Below are 12,382 nucleotides of genomic sequence, written 5' to 3'. Positions count from 1 at the left end.
GAACTTCTCCCCAAACAAACAGGAGATTCTCAGAACTGAGACTGCAAAAGACCCCAAGCTCAGTGCGCTAAAAGAAATCATCCATCAGGGATGGCCGGACAGAATTCAAGACCTGCCAAAAGACCTACGCAGCTATTGGCCTTTCCGAGATGAACTTGCCATAGAAGCCGGAGTTGTATTTAAGGGCAGACAAGTGCTTATCCCAGAATCCATGACCAGCGACATTCTGACTCAACTCCACGCAGCCCACCAAGGTATCGAAAAAACACGCAGGTTGGCTAGAGAAAGTGTGTATTGGACAAAGATAAACACAGACATTGAGAAACTGTGCAGATCTTGCAGTACCTGTGCAGAAAATCAAGATGCACATCCAAAGGAACCTCTCATTCCACACAAAACACCCACAAAGCCATGGCAATACCTGGCGTCAGATCTATTCGAGATCCATGGACATCAGTACCTACTTACCGTGGACAGGTATTCCAAGTACCCATTAGTTGATGAAATGCCCACACCAGTAAGTAGCCATGCAGTTGCACAAAAAATGCAAAGTTACATGTCTTTATTTGGTCGGCCAGATGAAATAATGACAGATAACGGACCACAGTACACTGGACAGTCTTTCAGGAAGTTCATAGCTGATTGGGGAATAGAACACATCACAAGTTCACCACACTACCCAAAAAGCAATGGATTTATTGAAAGACATGTGAGACACATCAAATCCATCATAAAAAAAACAATGCAACACAAAGGAGATGTACAAGTGGCTCTGATGCAGGTGCGAGCGACACCCATTGACAGTGATTTACCATCCCCTGCAGAATTACTCCTTGGCAGACCAATCACCACACTCCTACCAAGTCATTCAGATCCAGGTAAACTTGAACACAGACAGCACCTGGAAAAAGGGATTACAAAGATGAAAACACACCATGATCAATGTAGTGGCAGAGACTTACCACCATTGTTTCGTGGACAGAGTGTGAGAGTACTGGACAAAGAGAAGAAAACATGGCACCCAGGTACTATTGTGGAAAGATGCAAGGAGCCGAGAAGTTACCTGATCCAAACACCAAATGGAAACACAGTCAGACGTACTAGGAGCCAACTCCGTGAAATGTATGTACCACACACACAGAAAGTCCAGAAAAAGGTACAATTCGCTGAAACACCCAAAAGAGATGTGGTTGAACAAAGCCACAATAATCCAGTTGAAAACAAAATCACACAACCTCTTGAAACAAAAGCAGACAATACAGGTACTGAGACAACAAGACCAACATGCACAAGGTCTGGACGGATCATTGTCAAGCCAGTGCAATACAGGGACTATGTGTAAAGCTGAATTAATAGTCAAGCAGTAAAAAGAATACCAAATATGGACTGAATGCTTATTTTGCACATATAACCACCAAACCGGTTGTTATTGTTCATTATTGTTGGAATGTGCACCCTATTGAAAAAAAAAAAAGCTTGACATATTTTTGTTAAGAATCTTATGTTAAACCAATTTTGTTGATGTATTAGTTGTCTGACGTGTTTACACATTTATGTTAAACAGGGGGGATGTTGTGATAGTCTACGTAATACTATGTACGTAAGACGCTGTGTGCGTGTACCGGAAATGTATGCTATGTTGAACATGTGAACCCCGAGTAAAGAAGTTCATACACCCACCTCTGATGCTGTCGAATAATACTTCACTGCCTGTCTGTATTTGTTATGTTATGTTAAACGCTTTGCATTGGAACTTTGGACTCATCTTCTTCTGCACCACACCCTGACAGTGCTCTTATATTGTGATAGAATTAAGTCAATTAAAGGGACTCATGAAAAAAAGCAAACATTCACTAATGTTCAAGAACGCAACACAATCAAATAAGAGCCAGGATAGTGATGTGTAAATTGTCTTTTTTTTCCCTCTCATTTAGGACTGCGATTCAAAAGCCTCAGTCATGAGATATTAAGCTTAATATATATTTATTTATTTATTTTACATGCTGCTGGAAAAGTATCACAGTTTGAGTAATCTTAAACTTAATTGAGACCATTGAATCTGATCTGAAATCTACTTCCAAGGGACAAAAGAGGAAATAACCATAATATCAAAAGGAGTGAATAAAACAAGTTTTGCTCATACAGTATTTTCAAACTAAAAATCTGAGTTGGCTTTTTAAAATATATTATATATTAAGTTTGGTGTACTTTGGTTGTCATATCATCTGGTGAGGATCAGTCAATGAATAGCTTGATACATTTTGATGAATGACTAGCTAAAAAGAATTTAGAACAAACTCACCATTAAATCACAGCAGTCTGGACAGAAGGATCAGAGTAACTTGGTCAAAACTGTGTGACAGTATGACCAGAATCAAAGGACAAATAGAGGAACGTGGGCACTGGGGCAGCAAAGCAGAGTTTCTTCTGGCTGTGGCAGGGATTGTAATTGGTCTGGGTAACGTCTGGAGGTTTCCATACCTCTGCTACAGGAATGGAGGAGGTATGAGGCAGCTTAAATACACAAATGCTGTTTTGTCTACTTTACCTTTCTGGTATTATAATATTTTTTATTGTACTGATGTGTTCAGGGGCATTCCTAATACCCTACCTGGTGTTTGTGATTACCTGTGGGGTGCCTCTGTTCCTGCTAGAGACAGCTATGGGACAGTACACACAGGAAGGTGGCATTACATGTTGGCATCGCCTCTGTCCACTGGCTGAAGGTGAGTTAAAATATTTAAACACTTTTTAATTCATTTTATTTGCTTTTTTTTGTGCAGGTGGGATTTGCACAGGCAAGCAAAATTTTCGATTGGTCAAAAACCCTGGTGATGTTTTTCTGCTTTTGTCAGGTATTGGCTATGCAGGACAGCTGATAATTCTGTACAGCTGCATGTATTACATCATCATTCTGGCCTGGGCATTTTTCTACCTCATCTTTTCTTTCAGCTCCCAACTGCCATGGGACAGCTGTGATAACACCTGGAACACAGGTGATAGTTTGAAACAACACTCACCTAAAGAAGTAACATCTTCTGAATATCATATCTAATATGCTGCAGGGGTTTGCAAAACGTTTCTCTCTCTCTCTCTCTCTCTCTCTCTCTCTCTCTCTCTCTCTCTCTCTCTCTCTCTCTCTCTCTCTGTCTCTCTCTGTCTCTCTCTGTCTCTCTCTCTCTCTGTCTGTCTCAGATGATTGTGTAAATCTCGCTGCAAAGAATCTGACCCTCAACTGGACAATGCTGAGTAATTCAACCTCTGCAGTTACTGAGTTCTGGAAGTAAATAAATAAACATAAAAAGATTTGTTAATAATAAAATAAAATCTTGCAAGAACATTCCACATTAGCAAATTATAAAGTATGATAGTTGCTCTTTTTTGTCAAAATTTTAGACACAGAGTGCTGGCTCTCTCTGGGGGTATTGAGGAGATTGGTAAGATCAACTGGGAGATTCTTCTGTGTCTCGTTGGAATGTGGATCATATGTTATTTCTGTGTCTGGAAAGGAGTCAAATCTACAGGCAAGGTGTGCAAAACTGTCATTGAGGAGAATTTTGTCTTAACACGTTAAAGATTTCACAAAATGTACTTATTTCTTTAGTTTCTCTATTTTCGTCATTTACAGTTTTTATATTAAAATATTTTTGCATTCATTATGGAATGTCATTACAGTATTTTGCCTGTTTGTTGAAATTAGTAAAACTATTATTATGCATTTTAACCTTTCTTGTATTTTGCCTGTAGGTGGTGTATTTCACAGCCACATTTCCTTATGTGATGCTACTGGTGTTGCTGATTCGTGGGTTGACTCTTCCTGGAGCTTTGCAGGGGGTTGTGTTTTACCTGTACCCTGAACCGGCCCGCCTTGCTGACCCACAGGTAACCCCACCATGTGCCCTTTCCTGGAATCAGGCTTAATAACCCTTACACATAGACTATATTGATATTTCTGTATACATATTTTTTTTTTTTTTTTTTTTTTTTTTGCGTAGTCTATTTAATTACATTCATTTTCTTGTAATAAGTAGCAAAACAAAATTTTAATTTTGCAGACATCAAATTAGCACTAATATTAAAATTCTTGAGCCCCTTCACAAGTCCTTACTCCTACTGTGTTGTGCATTTAGGTTTGGATGGAAGCAGGAGCTCAGATCTTTTTCTCATATGCTTTGGGTACTGCCTCTCTTACTGTATTAGGCAGCTACAATAAATATAACAATAACTGCTACAGGTTAGTTCAGTTCGATAATATGATATTTCTTTCAGTATCTTTCTTTTTTTTAAGATTCTCTTGAACTATACTGCATACTGCTACCTTTGTTTAAGTACTTCAAAAATATTCTTACTTCATTGTATCTTATGAAAGGTATGGTGTGTCTAAGTTGCATTAAAGGGGCACTTGGCAACTCTAGTTTTATCTTCGATGATTTCCACTTTTGTTGTGGCATGTGTTCTCATCAGCGCCCCCTACAGCTGTGCGGCATAGCTATATTTCACAATTTCACTTGCAGCGCCCTCCTCCCGCTTTCTACCGCTGCTCATGTGCTTCTGTTATTATCGGAGCCGGCCAACTCTATCGTGTGGAGCTTTGTCTACCGAGTGGGTAATAGATCATACACAGTATCATAGAAGTATGTCGAATTACCGTAAAGCAGTTTTTGTTTCTCGCTCGTTCTCGCTTATCACAGACTAATATTTCCAACTTACCGGGACGTTAGTCCTCATGTTGCAAGGTTGGTTTTCCAACTGGGGATGCTGGGGGGAGCGGGGAAAGCCAACATTCTCAACAGGTTATTGAACCATTCAAATGATTTCTAGATGGTTTTATTAAGTAGAAATAGTTGCCAAGTGCCCCTTTAACTTATCAGTGATGGACCTCATGGTTCGTTTGGCCCCTCTTCTCTCTTCTACAAAACATAATTATTGATTTTCACACCAAAGGGTTGTATAATCTATGTTTTCCCTATAGGGACAGCTTATGGCTTTGCCTTCTGAATAGTGGCACCAGTGTTGTGGCTGGCTTTGCTGTCTTCTCAGTTCTGGGCTTCATGGCTCAAAAGCAGGGTGTATCCATTGAGGAAGTGGCAGAATCAGGTACTTTCTTTGAAATCTTGTAAAGCTTTAGAACTAAATACTCAATAAAACATTCTATCTCTGTCTTTCTTTCAGGTCCAGGGTTGGCTTTCATAGCTTATCCACAGGCAGTAGCTATGATGCCTTTCCCTCAGTTGTGGTCTGTTTGTTTCTTCATCATGATTATTTTGCTGGGACTAGATACACAGGTGAGCTGAAATTCAAACCTGCACACAGAGGTGTTAAACCTAAGTTAAAGCCTTTCTAAGTTGGAAGCTATGTAGATATAATATACAGAACGTCTTCTGATGCACTTTCGTTCTGCATCCCCCAAAGTTTGTTGCGATGGAAGTTTTTATGACCTCAGCGATGGACCTGTACCCCATGGTACTGCGCAAAGCTGGACGTCGAGAAATATTTCTTCTGCTTTTCTGTGTTTTTTGCTTCTTCTGCCAACTTGTCATGGTTACAGAGGTTTGTAAAACTTTTCACGTACATACTTTCAAACCTTTAACATTGTATGCTGTATACGTTACAAACTACTATTTTTGAAAATAGTAGGCAACTGAGTTGTGATTTTGTGACCTACAGGGGGGGATGTATGTATTCCAGCTGTTCGACTACTATGCCTGCAGTGGAGCCTGTCTTCTTTTCCTCTGTGTTTTTGAATCTTTGGCCATGGGTTGGGTTTTTGGTGAGTTGAACAAAAGCTGTTTTTTTGCAGTTGTTCAACTGTTCTTGTTCAGTCATGAAACTCTAAATTGTGCGAGCTGATAGTCCTTTACATGCAATCTGCAAGCTGTCTCACCATTACCAGAGGGTACAAGCTGATTGGTCTCTGCTGATTCTGCAGCCAATCAAATTGCTTGCTTAACATTTAATAGTCTGGTTCAGTATTTGCTGTAAGTTGGTGATTCATTAGAGTTCATCTGAAACCCTCTACCTCCCCCAGCTCCACCTGCCTAGAACTATGACTATTCATGAGGTAGCTTACATACTCACAACGCGTATGTAGCCTATATCTAATTACTGTAGCAAGTCAAGACTTGTTCTGCAGCAGCAGCATATGTAGCAGATCTGGTCTGTCAATACCAAATACATTAATATTGCCATATTATTAACTATTTCCCCACCAACATTTTTTTTTTAAGTTGACAGACACCGCCACTTTCATGGCCCCCAGAATATTTTGTTGTATAAATATCTGAATATTTAATAATTTATAATATATTAAAAGAAAGAACGGACCCTATGTTTTGAACAACAACAAAAAAAAAAAACTTTATCAACACTTGCATGTGGTTAAAGGGTTAGTTCACCCAAAAAATGTGATTATCTCAGCTTTTTGCTCAAAATGTTGCTTTTTTTATTAAACTTAAATGGTTAGTTAACCTCAAAATGAAAATTATGTAATTAATGACCCACCCTCATGTCATCCCAGGCCCGTAAAACCCTGTTAATCTTCGGAAACATAGTTTAAGATATTTTAGATTTAGTCTGAGAGCTTTCTGCCCCTCCATTGAAAATGTCAACCCGGTCTCATCCCAAGACGTCATATAACTGACGTTTTGGGACGTCTTTTGACCATACGTCAATATTCGCCTTTTTAGGGCCCCCTTAAACGTCGGTAGATGAGGTTATGGGATCCTAACTCTACCCCATACCTAAACCTAACCCTAAACCTAACCCGTCACCTAACTGACGTTAAAGGTAAAGCGTCAGTTGTATGACGGCCCGGGATCGCCATCTACCGACGTTTAAGGGGGCCCTAAAAAGGCGGATATTGACGTATGGTCAAAATACGTCCCAAAACGTCAGTTAAATGACTTTTTGGGATGAGACTGTGTTAAAAATGTATGTACGGTATACTGTCTTTGTCCAGAAAGGAAATAAAGACATCATCAAAGAAGTTCATGCGACATCAGTGGGTTAGTTAGAATGTTTTGAAGCATCGAAAATACATTTTCGTCCAAAAATAACAAAAACTACGACTTTATTCAGCATTGTATTGTCTTCCGGTTCTGTTTTCAATCTGCATTCCCGAGTCCGCAGTGGCATAGGTTGTGAGGTGCTTGAAAGTATAGCATTTAACATGTTCGATCCGCGTTTGAATCTGTCTTTTGCCAAACTTGCTCTTTTCCCTTTTCCCGATAAAATAACTCAAACTAAAACAAACTAAAATCAAAACCGTGATATGGCTTTGTGCCTTTATAAAAAAGCAAAAGACTTTAAGTTTGCTCACGCGATCATCATGGTGATCTGGTGTTTTCTCCTAAATAAAAGCTCAATGGTTTATTTCTTGCAAGTGAAGAATTTAGAACAAAAGTATTGTAATTTTCCTATACTATAGTGTAATGTAAAATATACTGAAATATTTTCATTTATACAGTACAACTATAGGCTATATGGATTTTATGTCATAGGAATTATTATATATTATATTATTATACTAATTGTTTGACATCCTAAAACACCAGAGATCATGTAATATAGACTGAGACTCTATATCAAGGATGTTTGAGCCCTCTTTAATGTCCAGGCACAAGTCGATGCTTTTTCTGTGTTCATTGTGCATAGTTCATGGGTTGAACCAGGTTAAAGCTCCTAATTTTGAGCTCTTAATGTGCACCAGATTGATGCATTAAACCTTAAAATGTTAGCAAAAAAATAAAAAATAAATAAATTCTAGGGAGCATCCTATAGGAACACACACTGTTCCTTCGTTGGCCAGAGGAGAACTGGCCCTCCAAATGAGCCTCCAAATTTAATATTCAACAATATTATTGATCTGTGTTATATTATTTTCATGTTATCACTGTGAAGCTGCTTTAAAATACAATCTGTGTTGAAAAAAACGCTATATAAATAAAGGGGCTTAACTTGAGTATACGGAAAATCCTGTAAATGGCGATTTACATGCCAAAGAAATGTTACTATAAATCAAATACAAATTATTCATGATATCAGACAACAATGACAGTATCAGAAACAACAATAGACAACAATGATAGTATCTAAAAGCCAGTGATGTTCAATTCTTCCCTAACACCACAGGGGCTGAGAGAATGTTTGACGTCATTGAAGACATGACAAATTCACGACCGAATTACATATTCATGCTGTGCTGGAAATACCTGACTCCTTTCGTGTCCCTTGTAAGTGCCTCTGCATTTCATTCATCTGCTTTATGTTTTGTATTTGTCAAACCCAACAAATCTCTCTGGTCATAATATAGTTCTCAACACATTCTCATCCTAGGGCATCAAATAATGACGCTTTTGACATTTCATCTAAATCCAATGCACATGGCACTCTTTAGCGTCAATGTAACACGCACAGTGCTTTGTTCGGTTATGGGTAGGTTTAGGTCTGGGGTAGGGTTAGACCACTAGGAGGCGCCTTCTGGCTCATATATATATATATATATATATATATATATATACACACACACACACACACACACACACACTACCGGTCAAAAGTTTTAGATCGGTAAGATTTTTTTTAATGTTTTTAAAAGAAGTCTCTTCTGCTCACCAAGGCTGCAATTATTGGATAAAAAAAAAAACAGTAATATTGTGAAATATTATTACAATTTAAAACATTTTTTTTATGTGAATATATAGTAAAGTAATATATAGTAATTTATTCCTGTGATCAAAGCTGAATTTACAGCATCATTACTCCAGTCTTCAGTGTCACATGATCCTACAGAAATCATTATAAAATGATGCTCAAGAAACATTTATGATTATTATCAATGTTGAAAACAGTTTTTTTTTTTTTTAGATTTTTATTTCAGGATTCGTTGATGAATAGAAAGTTCAAAAGAACAGAATTGATTTCAAATGGAAAGCTTTTGTAACATTAATCACTACCATTCAAAAGTTTTGGGGGGTCAGTAAGAATTTATTTTCTATTTTTGGGGGAAAGAAATTAGAAAATACTTTTATTCATCAAGGATGAGTTAAATTGATCAAAAGTTACAGTAAAGACATTTATAATGATAGAAAAGATTATATTTTAAATAAATGCTGTTCTTTTGAACTTTCTATTCACCATAGAGTTTTGGGGGAAAAATGGTACACGACTGTTTTCAACATTGAAAATAATAATTTATGTTTTTTGAGCATAAAATCAGCATATTAGAATGATTTCTGAAGGATCATGTGACACTGAAAACTGATGTGTAATCAGCAACAGTAATGATGTTGAATATTCAGCTTTTAAATTACATTTTAAAATATATTAAAATACAAAACAGTCATTTTAAATTGCCATTATATTTCACAATATTACTGTTTGTCTTTTTTTTTTCATCAAATAAAGCAGTCTTGGTGAGCAGAAGAGACTTTGTTTAAAAACATAAAAAATATTACCGATCTAAAACTTTTGACCGGTGTGTGTGTGTGCGCGCGTGTGTGTGTGTGTGTGTGTGTGTATATATATATATATATATATATATATGCGTCTAAAATTGACGCTAAAAGGTGCCATGTGCGTTGAATGTAGACGAAATGTCAAAAGCAACAGTATATGATGCCTTGGGATGAGACAGCCGCTTCTTACATTCATCTGATTTAATTATTCTGTTTCTTTTCTATTCATTCTTTACAAATTTTCTCTCTCTTCTGTCCATTTTCAGGTGTCTTTTGTCTGTTCAATGGTTAAGTACAAACCTCTCACTTTTAACCGTTGGTATGTATACCCAGACTGGGCGTACGCACTAGGTTGGTTACTGGCCCTGTCCTCCATTCTGCTGGTGCCTGGATGGGCGCTGATCCGACTGTTTACTGAGAAAGGAAGCCTAAAACAGGTGAGATTAAACATGATCAAGAGATGAACAAGCCACTGAGACATAATCAGAGCAGACATGTACTGTATATCTTTAACTATTCACCAAATCTAAACTGCATTTTAAAAACAAGAGTAAATCAACTAACAGATTAATGTTGTTTCACTGTGTCTGTTTCTTAACAGCGTTGGCGTCACCTGTGTAGTCCTGACACAAACCTCCCTAAGCAAAAAGCTGAAATGGAAGAAAACACCTTCATCACAGAGATGCAAGACTTAGTCAAGAGTGAGACGAACTAAAAGATGCTCAACTCTTGCTATAATTTAGTTTTTTTTTTTTTGTTTGTTTGTTTTTGTAATCTTTGTAATTTAATCAGCTATTCATGTCCTTGATAACAGCACACAAGGGTGCCTGAATTGCAAAATGTGTCATTGAACCGTTTCATTTTTCAAAATAATATCCCTCCAAAAATATGTTTCTTTGATAGCATAACTTTTTATAATAAAACATATAAGTATTTGTCAAGTCACCGTTATCTATATAGCACTTTTTGTGCACTATAATTTTTATTTTTGGTGCTTAAGTGGCTTTCTTTTGGGTTAAGCTTTCCGCAACTGGGTTTAGGTTGCCAGGGTGCAATGACAAACAGTTGAAATTGTATATGGTGTGTGGATATAATGCATTTAATCCAAAGATCTGGCAACTGGTCAACATTAGACAAACATATTGGTCCGATTATTCATAAAGGAGTTTGGGCCATGCAAATTACAGGAGTTTCCCGGGAGACATAACAAACCGGGAGGGGTTCGGGATCGAGCTAAAAAACAGGAGAATCCCCGGAAAAATGGGAGTGTTGACAGGTATTCACAATATTTATCCAGTTCTATCTGGTTGGAGGTCGGAGCCATCATGCCGGTATGGAGAGGAGTTTGTTGAGGTGTCCATTTTTTTTAAGGTTTCTGTGAAAAATTATATGCCACTATTTTTAGGAAATGCACGCCGGTTTCGGTGGTGAACTTTTGTTAGTCTTGAGGTGCACATATTTAAAGTGGACTTGACTAGGTTGGTCACTTTTGAGCTTATATACAGACCTCCTATAACAAAGATTTTATTTGTGGAATTTTCTGAACTTTTATCCTCTATGACCACTTGCTGTGACAGCCTTGTTATAATAGGTGATGTTTTGTTTTGTTTTTTATTCATACAGTATCTGCTGCCTAGATAGGCCCCTCGTACAAGATTTTGTAACTGTGTTAGATTCTTTTAACCTTATTCAGTCTGTAGTGGGATCCACTTACAAGGCCACACTTAAGATTTTGTCCCGGGCTGTTCCGATGTGCAAGCTTGTTCTAACATTGCCAAGTCATTGATTTATCTCCATCTTGTCATGGGTCAGATATGTTGGTGGCTAGTTTTAATTCGAAATGCAATGGTATTCTGGATTACTTAAGCAAAAACTGTATGATGACAGTTTGTTAAATCTGCTAAGGCACGATACTTTTCAGTTTTAATCACACAGAATCGTCTTTGCCCAAGAGTGTTATTTCAAGCAATAAATACAGTCCTGGACATTATAGGCCAAGCTGTTGTTGATAATACTGTGAGTTTGGGAAAGTTTTTTGCTATTTTTTTTTTTTGTGGATAAAGATCACTGCTATTAAAACAAATATCTCTAATTCTGTTTTGAATCCAGCTTCTCTTCTAGTTCAACCAAAATCTTGCACCACTGCCGTTATGTATGTTGGAGACTGTTTGAAAATATCTAATCTGCTAGAAGTTATTCAACATCTTAAGCCATCGCATTGTTCACTTGACGTTATCCCACCACGTTTGTTAATTCAGGTCTAGGATGAGTTGGGGTCTACGATCATGTCTATAGTGAATGAGTGTCTCGTAGAAGGTGTGTTCCCATCTTATTTTAAGCATGCTTTGGTGCAGTCTCTTTTGAAAAAAAAAAAAAAAAAAGCATCTTTTGCAGTGATTTTTTTTTTTTAAACCTGGTCTCATAAGTGGAGTGGAGTGGAGTGATCAAGGTTCTCGTAAGGGCAGGTGGAGTGATAGAGGTTCTTGTAAGGGCAGGTGGAGTGATGGGGGGTCTCGTGAGGGCAGGTGGAGTGATGGAGGGTCTCGTGAGGGCAGGTGGAGTGATGGAGGATCTCGTGAGGGCAGGTGGAGTGATGGAGGGTCTGTGAGAGCAGGTGGAGTGATGGAGGGTCTCGTGAGGGCAGGTGGAGTGATGGAGGATCTCGTGAGGGCAGGTGGAGTGATGGAGGATCTCGTGAGGGTCGGTGGAGTGATGGAGGATCTCGTGAGGGCAGGTGGAGTGATGGAGGGTCTCGTGAGGGCAGGTGGAGTGATGGAGGATCTCGTGAGGGCAGGTGAAGTAATGGAGGTTCCTGAGATGGAGGCCAGTTGTACAAAAGGCCCGGATGCCTTTAAATGGCCTGGACGATTTCAACCAATCACAATCACGTACAAGGTTGCTATAGTGACATTCGTGCTGAGGTGAAT

The 12,382-nt window shown here is 38.2% G+C and overlaps 1 protein-coding gene across 1 annotated transcript; it reads left to right on the top strand.

Annotated features, from left to right (window-relative positions):
- Window positions 1-2,261: 2,261 nt before the first annotated feature.
- On the top strand, window positions 2,262-10,825 carry LOC120473848 (sodium- and chloride-dependent GABA transporter 2-like). The gene is made up of 14 exons (XM_039663888.2): window positions 2,262-2,503; window positions 2,592-2,726; window positions 2,856-2,996; window positions 3,196-3,283; window positions 3,397-3,529; window positions 3,748-3,882; window positions 4,131-4,234; window positions 4,973-5,097; window positions 5,173-5,285; window positions 5,413-5,550; window positions 5,668-5,770; window positions 8,131-8,231; window positions 9,722-9,892; window positions 10,057-10,825. The coding sequence occupies exons 1-14, from the start codon at window positions 2,365-2,367 to the stop codon at window positions 10,168-10,170; spliced, it is 1,740 nt and encodes a 579-aa protein (XP_039519822.2). The 5' UTR covers window positions 2,262-2,364; the 3' UTR covers window positions 10,171-10,825.
- The last annotated feature ends 1,557 nt before the right edge of the window (window positions 10,826-12,382 follow it).

This window comes from Pimephales promelas, chromosome 10, assembly GCF_988280905.1.
Source record: "Pimephales promelas chromosome 10, fPimPro1.hap1.1, whole genome shotgun sequence".
NCBI classification, from domain to species: domain Eukaryota; kingdom Metazoa; phylum Chordata; class Actinopteri; order Cypriniformes; family Leuciscidae; genus Pimephales; species Pimephales promelas.
This window is presented reverse-complemented; position numbering and strand designations above follow the sequence as displayed.